We start from the raw sequence: 16,747 nt of genomic DNA on the forward strand, positions 1-16,747 counted from the left end.
GCAAAACACAACAGTTTTTTATTCATTACAGTAGGTAAGCGGTATAGCAACATACAATTTCTGATCTTGTATTTCTCTCAGAGTGAGTTATGGTTCCTTACATGTTAAACAGCATGTGAAGTAAATTGAAGCTTGTGATTTGCAGTAGTAAATTGGAAGTTTGTATCTCAGCGCTTTCTGTGAGCAATACTGCTATATTTTAATTCTTTGTCAAAGCTGTTTGTTTCTTTTCTCTGATTTTGCCAGTTCCCACTCCACTTTGCAAGATCATAGGCATATGTCGTGTATCTCATATACTCCACCTTTTTTCCTATCCACTTTTTTTCTTTCTTACCGACACTGGAAATTTAGGTACTTTGCCAACTTGGCAGTGTGCTTTTTTACCCTGCCTTGGGGCCAAGTGTTGGTGACAAATGGAGTGAGTGCATTTGTCGTGCTGCTATCTCAGCTTCATTTTCTTGTTTGTACGGTGACAGAAACACACGATATGCATCCATGTATTTCTTCCCTAATAAGGGGCGTAAGCAATTATGGATATTGTTTACAGTAGCCTGGGTTAGTCAGACTTTACTGAATAGTTGATTAAGAAACTTGTGTCTCATGGTTAGACAGATGTTTTTTCCTCTATGAAGCCCTCTTCAAGGTCTTGGGCCAATCTGTTTGCTCAAGACTTTCTACTCCTTATGCGTAGCAGGTTCGCATTGATTAGCTTTGGAATCCCTCATCCCTGATGGTATCTCTATTCCAGCCAAAAAGGCAACTCTTGATGATTAATGCTAATTTAATAAAAATTAAAGTTAGCAGCATTTTTATGTTATTCCTTGGACTCTTCATCTATTTTCCATAACAACAAACACAGCCCCCCTAAATCAGTAGAAAATATACCTGTTTTCAAAAGTTTTATAGCCAGAAGACAATCCACATAAGTCCTTCCAGGTGTACAATTTATCAGACTATGAAGATTAACTATTTTTGCTGCTGTGGCAGAAACTTTTAAGCCTAGGAATAAGCCAATCTAAACCAAAAATGAGACAAAAGACAGGAGATGACTCCTGGTTACGAGCAGGAAGAAAATGTGCTCCAAACTTCTACTATATACGCTTTTTTAAAATGTGGGCAGTGTTTAGCTGGATAGAGGAAACATTTGTAAAAATTTAGAAATTAAAAAATAGCTGGGAAATAATAATAGGAACTGAAGAAAAATGTAAAAGGAGCTGACATAATTTGATTTAAACATTAATAACATGATGAGTATTTTCTTATGAAGAACTTACTAGTTTTATCTAATTGAATTATTGGACATAGTTTCACAACTGCATTCATATAGATACATGAAAAAGGATATTTTAAGTAAGTGCATCCTAATGTAAATCTGACATTTATATTATAAATGCTTGGAGTGTACTATTACTATTTTTATCATTAAAATGTGTTTACCTTAAAAACATTTAACTTTCAAACATTACTAATTTGGAGAATCACTTTAATAGTTACTTAAATAAACAAAAACAGGGGAAAAAAAAAAAAAAAAGATGTTTGCTATGACAGAGCTTTTACAGACAAATGCATTCCTCTCTATAGCCACAGCAGGTGGGAGTTTAATTACATGCTCCAAAAGCAGTGATTAAGTATCTTCATGCAAAGGATTGCTGGCACTAAGGTTTTATACCTTGCTAAATCCCTCAACTGCCTGCACAGTGTGTGGATTAGCTTTTTCAAGTATTTTTGATTTTATTGTAATATTTTGCAAGTTGTTATTATAAGGGCAATTAAAAAGCATTGGAATGCTTGTGTGAGTCAGCATTGAAAGATTTAAAGAACTTTTCCACTAAGGCATTTGAGCATGTGCTTTATTCTTCTATCTGATCAGTTCACGTGCATAACATGTGATAAGGTAAGAAATACTTTAAGTTGTTAAATATATTTACTCCTACTCAGAAGAAAGCAGAAATAAGGATGCTTACATCTTGTGAGTTAACATTCACTGATGTGACAGTGAAGCCCTAGCTTGTTCTTAAAAAACGTGTTTTAGCTATTTGAAATATCATTATGTATATGGTGTGTGATAGCTTCCTTCTACTTGTTTGCTCAGCTATGGAAGAGTTTATTTTGAACTGTTTAGCATTTTTGTTTTGTAATAGGGTAGTTTGTGTTGGTGGAGATGGATCTGTCAGTGAAGTTGCTCATGGCCTACTACTTAAAGCCCAGATAGATGCTGGAAAAGACACAGACTATATACCAACACCTGTTAAAGCACCGGTTCCTCTTGGAGTAATACCAGCAGGTGAGACTAAAAGGTATTGTTACATTTTGTAAGTCATCTGTTTTAAGTCCCTCTGGCATGTTTTACAGTTTTGGCTACCAAAGGCAGTTCTTGGTGCTAAAGCTTCAGTTACTTAAGGGAGCTATTGAATAAATGTCCTAAATTAGTGATTGAGATTGATTACAAATTACTAGATTTTAAATCATTATGATAATTTATAGTAATGGCACAGATGAGCCCTTTGCCTAAAGGAAGAAGCTCAGGAAGAAGAAAACTAAAGTAATTTTCAGCTGATCCATAGAAAGATCAAGTTTTGCCCTTATTTGCTGCCAGAAATGATACCAAATCAAAACTTTGTTTTCTAGAATTTCCTTAATATAAGCCATGCTGTTTTGCCTCTCTATCCAGTTTTCTTGGCAGGATTCTCAATTGGGTTCATGCTGAGGGTCTCTTTTTAAATGGTGTTCCAGGAATACATTTTGTGGATTATATAGAAAAACCCAAACAAACAACTGTGCACACAAAACTGCTTTCTCTCTATTTTACTTCTACAGACTGGAAAATGTATGCATCTCTCTTGAAAAATACTCTTGCTCCTTTATTAATTTGTACTTGGATCTTGTGATGTGGATGTTTTGGGGGTTTTGTTTGTTTTGGGTGGGGTAGGGTGGGCTGTCCCTTCTTCACCCAATTTTTGTATTTGCCCTTCTCAGAGTATAACTTGGGCCAGGCAGGGAGGCTTAGCTAGAATTAGTACAAGCAGAGGTGATTCTGGACTAGTATATGAATCACTTCTCTTTAAAAGAGGAGGGGTATTTTTGTGTGGACACTATCCTCTGGTGTGGATGTTGATAGAATCACTTGCTGTAATTTCTCAGATGTTTTTAACTACTGAGGAAAAAAATTCCTGCAGCCAGGTGAACAGCAAATCGTTGTTTTCAGTTTTGTACAAAAAAAGGAGCGCGTCGCTTCCAAACTGATCAAGCAGGTTTTAAGTACTCTGACTTGCTTTGCACTTCTACAAAGCAGCATTAAGACAGAGCCTAGTTGCTTGTAAAAATGCAAGATTACACTAGCTTTTTTCCAAGTTATAAAAACCTTGGAAACGTATTGGTAAGAGATACAGTAATCTCAAAGACATGAAGCAAATGAATTTTAGTACAGCAGTTGGACCATCACTTATCAGTTCAGTTGCTGTGAATATCTTGATGGTGTTGAGACTGAATCTCTCCAGCACTTGACTCCATGCTGTTTGGGCATGCTTAGGTCACTGTACCTTATCATTAGTGCTTACTCTCTTCAGGTTAAGACAAATATATCATGATCAAAAAGGATTTGTAAACCCAAAAGAATGCTGTACAGCTTGTTACACAGAATGCCATAGACTTTGTTAAAAAAGGGTGAGAACAATTTACAGCATGAGAGTGTGGGAAACTCCTTTGTAGATTCTTAAAAATAATCTATAGGTTATTTTATTTCCATATTATTGATATTCCAAAAAATAGTCAGTTAGGAAACAGATAAGTATGATACTTGTGCACATGAAGAAGGTGGAACTCAATGGCCAATTAATTCTGCCCCCCCCCCCCCCCCCCCCCGAAATCCATTGTACCAAATTATCAGGATTCTCCAGCTGAGTAAAAATAGAAATTGTCTTACGGAATAGCATTGAGTGGCTTAAAATATGGTATTAGCCTCTATAATAAGTAGTTCAGACAGCGTTTTGAAGCTTCAGCCAACTTGATGGGAAGGAGCTGCTCTTGAAACAGTTTACCTCTTGAAGAGAAAGGTCCAGAGGGGAGTGTGTTTTTACTAAAACACTCTACTGAGCTGCCTTATTCTGGTCCAGATCAAATGGATGAGATGTGGGGAAGCCTGCGTTGTACTGCTGGCCATTAGCAAGAGTGTTTGTTGCTATGGGAACTACTGCTAAGAAACTGTACGGAGGGGGAATGGGAGGAAAAGGAGGGGGGACTGGCAGGACATTAAAAAAGCTATCCAGTTGTTACAGAACAAGAGACAATCTATATCTGATGGCGGTGAACCTTTTGGTCCTAAATGGTTCATTTAAATAAATTCATGATTTCCAATTAATTCAGAAAATAAAATATTACTGAGGGACTGTTAATTTCTGTGATATTTCAGGCAAAGAACCAAAATGTTGGTGCAGTTTTCATCAGAATTTTAGCTATGCTTGACTAGGAAGTCATTACATCACATTTATCTGTTTGGATGGGGGAGACATTAACAGCCTTATGAATATTCATGTTGTCTGGTTAATTAAGTTAATTGTACTGCAGAAGTGCTTGCACTTCCAAGGACAATCTTTTTCTCTACAATTTCTGTTTGGTACCTTCATCAGTCATGCTTTACATGACCTGCAGATACTTTGTCCTTACTGTGATGCTTTTGCACATTTCATAGGAAGGAGGTTGTAGGAAGTTGTTTGTAATGGCAGGGGTTAATATTTTTAACAGAATTATATTTTTTGAATAATAAAATCTTCTTTGTTTCTGTTTAAAAAAATGCTGGTGATAGAGATGCTGGAGTTGTATGGATGAAACCTTTTTACAGTGAATTAAGTAGTTGGAGTGAGATCTAAAACTGTGACTGTTAGTAATCTGTGATGGGTGCAAGCCCGTACATGAACATCAAAGAAAGCTATTAGTCTCTGAAGTAATACGATAGTGTTCAGTGGAACCATCTTGTTATTGGTAATTAATATTCTGAGCTTTCATAGAGGAGAAAAAGGTTTAGATGACTTGGGAAGATGAATAATGGCATTAAAACCACGATTATTGAATCACCTCTTAAATCAGCAAAGCTTGTATTCTAGTATTTTTCTATGATGACTTTTATTGTTTTGGTTCTGTTTATAAGCTTTTTTTTTTGTGTGTGGCATCCTACTTCTATAGGACCTAGGTAATGAGATACATTGTTCAGTTATTACTGGCATCAGAATGCTCTTAGGCACGTATTAAGAGATTTTTAGAGAAGGCGATGGTACTTGCTACTGCAAAACTGTGCACGTTCTAGATCTTCAACTTGTGGAAGGGTGGGCATGTTACTTATGTTTTTGAACACAGGAAAAACTTGTTTTATTTTCCCGGGGGTCATGAAAGAGTGTTCTTTTGCCTTGTTTACTTCTGCAAATGTTAATGAGCTCCACAGATTTAAGAAAAGGATGCAATTACTTGTGCCTATCCTGTTTAGTAAGAATGAGATTTAACTCTCATTAAAGTCAGTATGAAGATTGGTATTGACTTCAGCTGTGGTCATTTGTTATCTTGCTGCCATCTGTATTGATAAATTACTCTTACTTAAATGAGGAATCCCAGTTTTAAGACATACCAAGCCTGATCTTCAGAAGTATATTCCACCTTGTGCTCTTTTATTAACTTTATGGTCAGTGACAAAGAAAAATATTTTTTCAGAATACTAACTTCCCTGTTGTCAATTTACAGGAAATAAACACAATTTGCATGACCTGTAATGATCTGCTTTTTGTGTGTGTGATTTCCTTTGTTTTGCAGAGGTTCTCATAAAAGTTGATAAGAGGTGGAAAAATTCGATTGAAGGAAATATTTGAGTATTTTTGAGCTACTTCTTTAGCTAGCTTCACTGGCTAAGCAGAATTAGTTGTATCTAGAGGTTAAAAGTCATAAGTCATTCAAACATGAAATGGTGTTGGGCATATACTTGTATTATTCTGTAAAGAATTGGTTTTTAGGTCAAACCTATTTTTTTTGTCCCTGAATTTTCCTTATAGAACTGTATTTTATGTTCACTGAATTGAAAAACTCACTATTTTGTATAGTAAACTGTATCTAGAGCTATATTTTTGCCTTTATTATGTGTATTGTACAGAAAGAAAAGTTCTAATTAGTTTTAGTTGAGTTGTTGGATATAAGTTATTGCATGTAAATGATTGAAATTGTAATATTCTTAGTAAAATGGACTTTCTGTTAGTGTATGTAGAGAGACTTTCTTTTGGGAGAAAAAAACAAAGACTTGCATTTAGCTTTTGAAGTTGTCAGTGTATTCTTCTTTCGAAGTACTTCGTAATCCCAATTTGATGGGTTTATTTAAACATTACTTTTTTTTAGGAAAAGGAGAAAACAATTAATAGCATAGTCATCTATGAAATTCTGAGAAATATGTGAATTAAATTAGGATTTTTTTTTTAATTGTTCAAAGAATAAAACTGTGTGTAAATTGATTTCTCCCATGTACCACTGGAGATGTAAGCTTCAAAGAATATTTTGGGTCTGTTATCTTAATTAGGTGTACCTCAGTTATTTCCTTCACATAGTGGGAACTTTGAGAGCCTTACTCAGAGCTTCTCTCTGATGTTAGGAAGGCTTTCCATGAGGTTCTGAGTATTCTGAATTACTTTCAGAGACTTGGTGCTCTGAGGATGTAACAGGTGCTCTGTGAGATACTGAGATACAACTCCCACTTATTTTACAAATTCTTTTTCAGATAAATTATTGAAAAAAAATGAAGCATATACTCCTGAATAAGAATGACAAGATGCCTTTAGAGCTTTGTAACTATGTACATCAGTCTTTCCAAATTTAGTATTTTTTTCCTACCACTAATGTGACATCAAAGGTTGCAGAGTTTTGGGGTGAACATTATTTTTCAGTCTGATACATGATGCTTTTAAAGTGCTTGTTTAAAAATTGAGTGCCTCTGGTTTGAAATGTAATAGTCTTTCCCTTTCCTCTCTTCTCTCCCTTGCTTTTGAAAGACAAGCTTTAATGCTTCTATAAAACTTAAGGCAAATTTAGCATCCAGAATTGTCTATTGCTGCTGTAACATATTAAATAATTCAAGCAACAAGAAAATGATTTGAAAATCTAACTGAACTCATTCCTTTATGGAATGTTAGGTTCTAAATTGTTCTTTTGTAATTTTTGTTATTTTAGTTAACCTGTTATTGAATTATTCATTCCTTAATCAGTGACATGAAGAAGCTCAATATTCTGCCTGCTTCGTGGCAGGCCCTGGTTCTTTATTTTTGCAGAAGTGAATTCTATGGCCCTGCTGCTTGACTAAGAAACACCAGAGATGTGATCAATGAGAAAAATCAACATGAAATTCTGTTAAAACTCTACCCATTTAGGAAAGACACAACCATTTCTTGTTCAGGATTTTTAAAATAAATTGATGTTTAAAAGTCAGCTGATACACAGATACACAATGTCCTATCCATTAAAGCAGAAGGGCAAAATTTACATGTATATCCGTGTTTCTTACACAGGTAAAGTGACTTGACATATCAGTCACCACCAAACATGGGCCTCCAGAACCGTGCTTCTTTCTTTTACAAACTGATAGCTAGCTTTCCACTCTCTCTTCCAACTCCATGCTCACATTGCTAGTTCATGAATTTTTTTTTTTTCTATTTACCAGCTGATTTACTACTCATTCCCTTGTTTCAAAATAAATGAATCTCTCCTATCTAGTGGCTAGTAGTACAACTGGTCTGCCAATGTCCAGGCAATGACAAAGACAATTTTAGTGCACTGAATACAAGTCAACAATTTGTCAGATGAGTGTCAAATTCTACATTCTCTTGATGTTTTTCAGTCATTAATGTGTTCTTATATGTAAAGCTGATGTGTAGTAATTAATTTTATTCACTATTGCTTCTAAGAATCTGAAATGTAGCCTGCAAGAGGCACAGCAGCTATCTTACACTAGATGTAGTAGAATTTTGTCTGGGAAATGTACAGTTTTATGCTGGCTGAGTATTAAATTATTTTTCCAACTTAAAAATATTCCCCAAATATATCTTTTTAGATAATCTGCCTTCTAGTACAGTTCCTCAGTACAGCACTTATGTATAGAAAAAGTGATTTTTAGGGAGATGGTTTTGGAAAAAAAAAACAAAACCAAAGGCTATTTTTGCAAAGCTTTTTTTTTTCCTCCCCCACCCCCATTGGTTTTTACGGCACTTATGAATGAATTTGCAGAGAGGGTTTTATAGACCTCTGGAAGTTTTAATGGTTTTAATTTGTACTGTTCAGCATTTCTGCTGTTACCAAGACTAAGTAATTTGTGAGGAGGCTTTCTTTTTTTGAAAATGGAGTAAATGTCTCGGTTTCGTCATTCAAAAAATGTTACTTTTTTTTTTCTTGCTATTCTGTATCTCTCATTTTTATAATAGTTTATGTTCGCTTTTGCAGGTACTGCTAATATTTTGGCCCACACTCTCTATGGTATTAAGCATGCAGTGACTGCAACATTGCACATTGTAATGGGTAAATATTTTTACATACATTATCAGATTTTAAATAATGACACAGCATTTAGAAGTTTGCCATAACCAGTGGTTTAATAAAGGCATACCATTATGCTATATCACTGTAAACTATATTGTAAGACCTTTAAACCCAAATGATACTATCCTGATTTTTAGTGTACTGGAAAGGTTATGATTCTTTGAGTATAGTTTAGTAGCAAAGGTCGTGGACCTCATCTTATGGTAACTAAAAACTGCCATGGAATAATGTCTGATTTTGGCATTCATGTCCTATTACTGATGTTCTTTTAATGCAAAAAGTAACCTTTTCAAGATTCGATTGTGTGAGTAGTGTTACTCTGTGTGTGTTATTATGCAATGATTCTGCTGTGGTTTAAGCCCAGCCGGCAACTAAGCACCACACAGCTGCATAATCATGGTTGCATAATCACTTGATTATTTTAATTTAATGTACCTGCTGAAGACAATAGGAAAATATACAATACTTTCAGCTTGAGGAAGTGGTTAGGATTGGACTTTCCTGGAAAGTATTGTCATATTTCTGAGAAAGTATCATTCATCTTTTTAGCTCCATGTGCATTTCTTTTAAATACTAACAGTTTCCATAAGAAAGCTTTATTAGTAGAAAAAACTGCATCATTTGCCATTTGGTCTGCACAATAAATAGGTTTTTGAATGTGAAAATGTAATTACGCTAAAAGGAAAACCTAGATTGCTAGTGCAAACCTTATTGTCAGGTCTTAGGAAATAGCAAATACTTAGCTGAGCAGTGTTAATATTCCTCTCAAAGCAATTTTTCTTTAGGATACATTTTTGGTTTTTCTTCAGATAAAAAAAGAGAATAATTGGGAATGTCCATCTTGAGTATCTATTTTCTAGACCTTGCAGTCAGCAGTGGAAGAGCCTTTGCTCAATTTCTTGGATAGTAATACACAAGCCTTTACAGCAAAATCTAAAACTGTCTTTTTTTAATCAGACACACTCAATCTAATGGAAACCACTCAGGTTTTATTACAGAAAAAAATTATATGCCCCATCTTGAACAGAATTAGATGTCTAAATTCTATAACTGTAAACATAAATAAATTTAAAACCTATATTTAAGAGTTCCCATATCTCCTCCAGTACAATGCTCAGTCATTACAGATATTTGGTGAAATTGTTGCAAATATTTATGTAGCAATATTAAATTTTCCTTGATTGATACTAATTGTTAAAAATTTGAATAGAATTAAGACTCAGCGCCTTTGCAGCCCGATGAAGTAGCTGAATTTTTGCCATAACTTTTGTAACATTTTGAAGCATCTGAACATTGTTCAGATGACTACTTTTATAGAGTCTTGATTATATATAGATTGATTCTGGTTTCTATCAGCAAAACTTGACTTCCTAAAGAAAGAAGATTCTGGAGATTTTCCCCACAGCTAAATTAGGTGAAAAAGAAATAGTAAGTTGTATTCCCTTTGAAATACAGATGTTATTTGTAATTTCTGATCTTTATCTTTGAAATTTTAGGACATATTCAACCAGTAGATGTCTGTACTTTCAGTACTCCAAGCAAGCTTTTGCGGTTTGGGTTCTCAGCTATGTTTGGTTTTGGTGCAAGGACACTAGCTTTGGCTGAAAAACACCGTTGGATGCCCTCCAATCAGCGGAAGGATTTTGCTTTTATCAAAACACTGGCAGATCTCAAGTATGCCATGAGCTGTTACATTTTTCTAGTATTTCTCATTTAGATAACAGTAGTTTAGCTATCTTGACTTCTTAAATGCAGACAGATTTAACTCAGATGTGATGTATATCCCTCTTACAAGTTAAAGAGGAGATAAATTCTGTATATTCAGCATCTCCTTAAAATCATCTTAACATGGATAAAAGTCTGTCTAGCAGTCAGAATATTGGTTTACATGATAGTAAATATCAATACTTTTCTAGGCCAGAGGAATGTGAATTATCATTTCTACCTCTACATATTCCACAGGAAGACTCTCATGAGAATGGCAGGTAAGTAAAACAGAGTGAAAAAATTCCAAAGCTACAAAAATATGTGTCTTTGAAGATAAAATTGTACAAATTCTTAATTTTGTTCAAATTTGATCATCAGGCAAAACAATCTTAAAAAAAAATAATTATTTTTGACAGCTGCAAACTTTGACACTTTGTAAAATGTTCCCTATAGACTATAGAGGATTTGTTACAAAGCAGTCGTCCGTTCAGTATTACTGGTTTGTTCAGTTCCATTAATCCTTTCTTCCATTAAGATCTTACTTTTTTTCTAAAGTAGATGTTGTTTAAATATGCTAAAATGACCTTAAATTATTTTACGTACATGTTTCCACCCGTTTAGAAAGAAGAAAGAGAAAATAAAAAAAAAAGGTGAGTTTTTGCTTTTATGATTATTTAAAAGCATACTGTGGCTGGTTAAACTGGAGTAATATAGAATTACTCTGTTATATTTAGGTAGCAAGGATCAATGGCACAAAATTCAGGGTCACTTCCTGAATGTGAGCATTATGGCAATCCCTTGTCTGTGTTCAATGGCACCAAGAGGCTTGGCACCTAATACGAGGTCAGTAGGGGTTTAGAGAATTAGTCATGTCTATAAATTCTGACATCTTACCTTAAGACCTTGGCTTTTCCGAGAATATGAGCCTGTGTTTAGGTAGTCTAGTCCCTCTGGAATGGGGGAGGGAGCATGGACTGCAGCAGACTCTATAATCCCAGGAATTGTAATCAGTTTTTGGATCAGGCAAATAAGGTCAAGCAGTCTAACTAGAATAATGAGTGGATAATTGCTGTGATTAAATTTGGCAAGTCTGACTTAAGTAGTAGTCATCGAGCAGTCATCTGTCATAGGATTTGGCTATATGTAGAAACTTCATTCTTAGATTTTATTTTTTCAAATATAAAGGTGCTCCTCACCTTCTGTTTTACAGCCAGCAAAAATGAAGTACGAATCTTTCTCCTGTTATGAAGAACTGAAATTCACACTTGTCTTTTTTTTTTTCTTTTCTTTTTTTTTCTTTTCCCCCCTGAACTTGGGAAATGCAGCTTCTACATGTAGGGTTTTGGGAAACAAATGAGTATGTAATCTGATTGTTAACATTGACTCATTTTGCCTTTAGCTCATTGTGGAGAGTGTGCTTTGTGGTGATCAAAACAGTTATCAGGTGATAAATATTTGTACTTGATGTATCCAGTTGATGATTAAGCAGAATAGCAAGTACAAACTTTGTAGTTCTACATGAAATACAACACAATCTCTCAAAAAAGAATGTAGAAAGTCATATATATATATGTGTGTATTTAAAAAAATCCCAACACTCAGGGAATTTTATGGGAATGAGTCTGTTTTGTTTCATTTGATTATCATTAGGTAAAAATAGATATGCCTTAGAATTGATCAAGTATTTTTCTTCAAAATTAGTGGCTGATCTGGTAGAATTTGACTTCTTGGAAACAGTGTGGAAACAAATGTTTCTGATGGAACTCTTATTGAGAAGTTTTCTTTGCTAGAGGGGCCCTGCTAAGACTCATATACCTCAAGATAGTGCCCTGATGCTGCCCCCTCTTAGGAACTTACACTGTTCGGCACTTAGTGTGTTATATACCAGTCCATAGAAAAATTCTGACAAGAATTGAAGAAATTATTCTTTTTTAGCTTTGCTTTCTCTTTCCATCTGTTCTGGTGCCTATTTCTCAGTGACAGGGAATTTTATGACAACTCCATGCAATTATTGCAGGTTTGAACGAGCCTGTTTCTCCCACAGTGTAGTTGCTCAGTGGATGCCCTTATCCTTTCATATAAGGACATCCCTTTTTTCCCCTCTCTTTTTAAAACTATTCTTAGGAGTGCAGTCAGCTAGTAGGGTAGGAAGACTAGACTCTTCAGACAGGTGCTTCATTTCTCATAGCATCCTGACTGTAAGGCTTTTCGATATGGGAAACATAAATGCTGCACTAATTGTTAAAGACTCAAGACCCATTATGGAAGCATCATCTAAACTCAGCTACGTTTCTTCACTCTGTCCTATTTTCTGCAAGAGGTTTTTGTCATGTGAAAACATTTGAAGTGGAATGAAAGCTTTGACTGCTACCTGTAACTCTAGTTAATACAAGTCTAAAGTTGCGAAAACATGTTAAGCTAAGTTTAACTGTCTGTGCTATGTGAGCCATGTGGAACATTTGTTACTCACAGCATAGGTGGTGTGCTTTGCTGCAGATTGGACTTAAGAGAATTAATGAAAATTCTTAGTCATCTCTGAAGAGAAAAGACCATAGTGCCAAATGCATTGCCCAGTAGCCTGCTGTGCCCTTTTATTGCAGCAAATATGATAAGAAGGCAACTTTTTCAATTTCACCATCACTGTTTTCTAAATCAGCAAAGTAATGCTATGCCAGGTGATGACTTTAATGGTTATGTAAAGATTATCTTCCTAGATTGTGCGGTATCGTACTCTGAGAACATTCCTGATGCAGTTGTTCAGTAGCCAGAGAACTATCGGGGGGAGGGATCTGTGGTAGGCTGGAAATATTTCTTTTAAACATTCTTAACATATTTTCCAAGCATACATGCTGAATAAATATATGCATACACACACACACACACATATATATATATATATATTCAGGAGATATGAAATACATCATCTCTATATCACAGCAGCGATTGTCATGTTCATCAGATACTCTTGTCGAACATTGATTTGTCTCTATAAGTTAAATGGGACTTAGGCATGATTGCACTGAGATTCAGGTTGTTAGCTTCTGTGACAAGGTATGGTTGCATTAGGGAATCTATGAATTGATACTAGCTCATTGTCTGACTCAGATTTTCAAAGATGCTAAAATATCAATGGCAACTGCATACCTTGGACCATGGATTATCTGTGCTGTATGGTCTCTTCTTGATTAATCTCTAGAATATGACTGGTTTATCTTGTACAAAATTTGCTAGTTTTTTAACTTTTATGTGCTTTGTGAAATGTGTAAGTAGAACTGTACTGAGAACTGCTAAGAGAGTTTGAATAGCGACATAGTTGAAGATCAGGATCTTTGTAGGGCAGCATGAGTGTTAATGGAGGAGGTGAATGAACCCATGGATGTGCTTGTATGCATCATGGGAATGGTTTCTTGGTAAAGCTCTGCCTCATAGTACTTAAGGTAATCATTATACTTTGCTGGAGAGAAAAGCAAAAAGACAAATTTGTGATCCTCAATGTTTAAAAACCATCTGTTAAGTAGAAAAGCAGTTTTTTTAAAATTATATGTATTATGTTCCATAAATTATGGGTATTGATAAGAGAGTACAATTCTATTGTTACAGTCTATGTTATGAATGTATTGGTGCTAAATAACCTCAGTTACATAGTTTATATTGATATATGGTGGGGGGGTTGGCAAAGATTTAAAAAAACATTGAGACTATTCTATTAACTTACTCTTGGTAGCTGGTTTGTTGTTTTTTTTTTTTTTTTAATCTAGACTATTGGAGAGCCTTTTAAACTTCCAAATAAATGCATTTTCTTTTGGGAACTAAATTGGTCTGCTTTTCAGGTTGAATAATGGAAGCATGGCTCTTATTGTTGTACAAAATACTTCTCGAACAGAGTTTATAAAACATCTGAAAAGATATGCCAGCATAAAAAATCAGGTACTGTGAATTTCTTTCTGGTGATTATAAAAAGAACAGTTAATCGTGAAGGTAGACATGCTGCAAGAGTTAATGTTAGCATCCTCATAAGGAGACTTAGCTTCCTGTCAGAATACATTAGCCCCCTTTTTATCTGATTTTTTTTTTTTTTTTTTTTTAAATCACTAGACTAATACCGATTAGCCTATTTCAGCCCATCTGTTATGGTTTAAATTGTATTTGTGTTGTACCATAGTTTTATGGGTGTAAAGCCCTTTCACCACAATAAAGGAAGTGCATGCTGTATTTAAATTTTGTGTAGTGCAGAGATCAAGAATGCAGCCTGGGAGGGCATCATGCAACATTTGTCAGAAATAGGTAAAGTCCATAATTTCAGCAGATCACTGCATGCTGTGCTGGTAGCAGTGGATTGTGACCATTGATTTTTAGCAGGTATGCATTCCATCTAGTTATGAATGTTTGCAGAACTGCATTTCAAAATTGTGGTCATTATTCTGTCTTTGAAGAGAAAAACAAAGCATCCAAACACAGTGCCTTATTGCTGTCCTAAAGACCTGATGCATAGCCTAAGCACACTAGTACTCATTCAAATGTTTCAGGATTACGTGAAATCATTTTTACAAGAAGGTTGAGGTTTGAATTCGTCAACAGTCAGAGAGTTTGGGGGAGAGGTGGATGACAGTTCCATGTGACAGCACTAACAAACAGCTGCATTTAGGAAATAGTTTATGCCTTCCAGTTATGCTTTTAGAGGAAGGCTTTGCTTTTCTGCCTTTGTAGTGAGAAATTAGACAAGGAGATGTGGACCCTCCTTTAAACTTAAGATGACTATTTACTAGAATTCTAACTAGCCTTGTTCAGGACAGTATTACTGGTAATGATGAACAGAGCACTGGAAAAAATCTGCTTGGACTTTCACATATTCTGAAAGCATGTGCTGTTTTGGCATGTGCAAAATATACCATCTCACCTGTAGATTGAGCAAGTCTGATATGGGAATGCAAATGGAATACTACCATTTTTTTTCTGAGGCACTATTTAGGATTAAAAATAGCATGTTAATCTATAAATGCTAGCTGGAATATATAGTGCCTCATGTGTCAAAGCTTGAGTTAAGTGTTCCCATTTACTTAAGACAAAAAAAAAAGCAAGCCTTTTAATTTCAAGTAATCCAGTTTGTTGCTAAGCTACCACCTTTATCTTTCATCTTCATTTAATATATATCTGTGTTTCGTTTAGTTCAATTTTCCCTTTGTTGAGACCTACACAGTTCAAGAAGTGAAAGTACAACCAAGGCTTAAAAGTGGGTTTGATGCCAAAGAAAATACATATTTGAATGCCGCTTCTGCGGAAGGAAATTACCCTTGGAATATAGATGGAGACTTAATGAAAGAAGCATCAGAAGTTCATGTCCGGTAAGGCCAAGTATTACATTTATGGACTGTATATGTGTAACAGATTAGGACTGCAATCTTAAATGTATTACGTCTCTATGTAAAACAGATGACACCAAAATGGGGTGTTGTAAATGCTTTAAGAATAATACTGTTGTGCACTGCACAGACTGGCCCCTTTGCCATTGTTTGGGCCTCTGCCCTGTTGCCTTGTGCCCATCTTTTGAAAGGTTTGTTATGACCCACACGGCCTTTCCTTCCTTCATCAGCTTCCAGCTCCACTTCTTCTTTCCCTTCTGCCTGTTACTTTACCCTTCTGTATCTTAGAGGAGAACAGATGTATATAAAGGTCTGTGACTCCTGGGAGGAGCTCCTTTTGGGATAAGGATTCCTGCTTGGAAAGGAGTGTGTAAGGTTAATAAAAACATGTAGTTGTTCAATTGTGGGAACCTTAGTGCTGCTTGAGAATAGTCTCCATGTCTAGGATCTAAGAAAGAGACTATGAATACATAGGGCAATAGGAGGATTATCAATGGAATTAAATGGGCGGCAGCTCATTCTTCTGCAGTGCACATAGGATTAGCTGAAGGCACAGAGCTCTGAGTAACAGTCTGGTATGTAAAATAAAAGGCAGATCATGTTGTAGGGTATGTAATATATACTTCTAAAGATGACCTTGTAGGAACTGTCAAAATTTAATTCACCTGACTTTATTCCATATTGCAGTTCATACATATTTGTTCTCCCTCCCCACCCCCAAAAAGTGGCATGCCCATTGCAAGAGTTAATGAAATTGATAAAGTTTGACTTCCTCCCTTTGCAGGGTGCATCCTCAACTTATTAATCTCTATGGAGTGAACACTGATGACCTGGAATGTTCCCAAGCAACATGCAATTGCATATAGAAGGGACACATTGCAAGTTCTGTATTAAAGAATCTGTTTCTCACCTCTACGCACAGCCTTCCAAGGTCCCAGTCTTTCACTCACTGAATTCACTTGTTGTAGCAGAAGCTTAACTGGGATGTTTGTAATATTTCTGGTTTTAAATTTTTATCAAGTTGTATATTTTTATCAGGTTGTATTTAACTGTAAAGAAACTGTTAGGCTTAACAAGAAAAAATGAAACCTGATTATACTGATGTCTTAAAAATTTAGAGTTGGAGA

General features: G+C 35.3%; 1 protein-coding gene across 2 annotated transcripts in view; it reads left to right on the forward strand.

Annotated features, from left to right (window-relative positions):
• Positions 1 to 16,688, forward strand: part of CERKL (CERK like autophagy regulator) — a 61,124-nt gene extending 44,436 nt beyond the window's left edge. For both annotated transcript variants that reach the window (XM_075028317.1, XM_075028318.1), the window contains 9 exons: positions 2,142 to 2,284; positions 8,458 to 8,532; positions 10,050 to 10,227; positions 10,470 to 10,538; positions 10,882 to 10,910; positions 10,995 to 11,103; positions 14,091 to 14,187; positions 15,427 to 15,602; positions 16,405 to 16,688. In XM_075028317.1, the coding sequence (XP_074884418.1) occupies positions 2,142 to 2,284; positions 8,458 to 8,532; positions 10,050 to 10,227; positions 10,470 to 10,538; positions 10,882 to 10,910; positions 10,995 to 11,103; positions 14,091 to 14,187; positions 15,427 to 15,602; positions 16,405 to 16,486 (958 nt within the window). In that variant the 3' untranslated portion in view covers positions 16,487 to 16,688. The remainder of the gene's footprint in view (positions 1 to 2,141; positions 2,285 to 8,457; positions 8,533 to 10,049; positions 10,228 to 10,469; positions 10,539 to 10,881; positions 10,911 to 10,994; positions 11,104 to 14,090; positions 14,188 to 15,426; positions 15,603 to 16,404) is intronic.
• The last annotated feature ends 59 nt before the right edge of the window (positions 16,689 to 16,747 follow it).

The sequence above is a fragment of the Buteo buteo genome, chromosome 5, assembly GCF_964188355.1.
Source record: "Buteo buteo chromosome 5, bButBut1.hap1.1, whole genome shotgun sequence".
Taxonomy (NCBI): domain Eukaryota; kingdom Metazoa; phylum Chordata; class Aves; order Accipitriformes; family Accipitridae; genus Buteo; species Buteo buteo.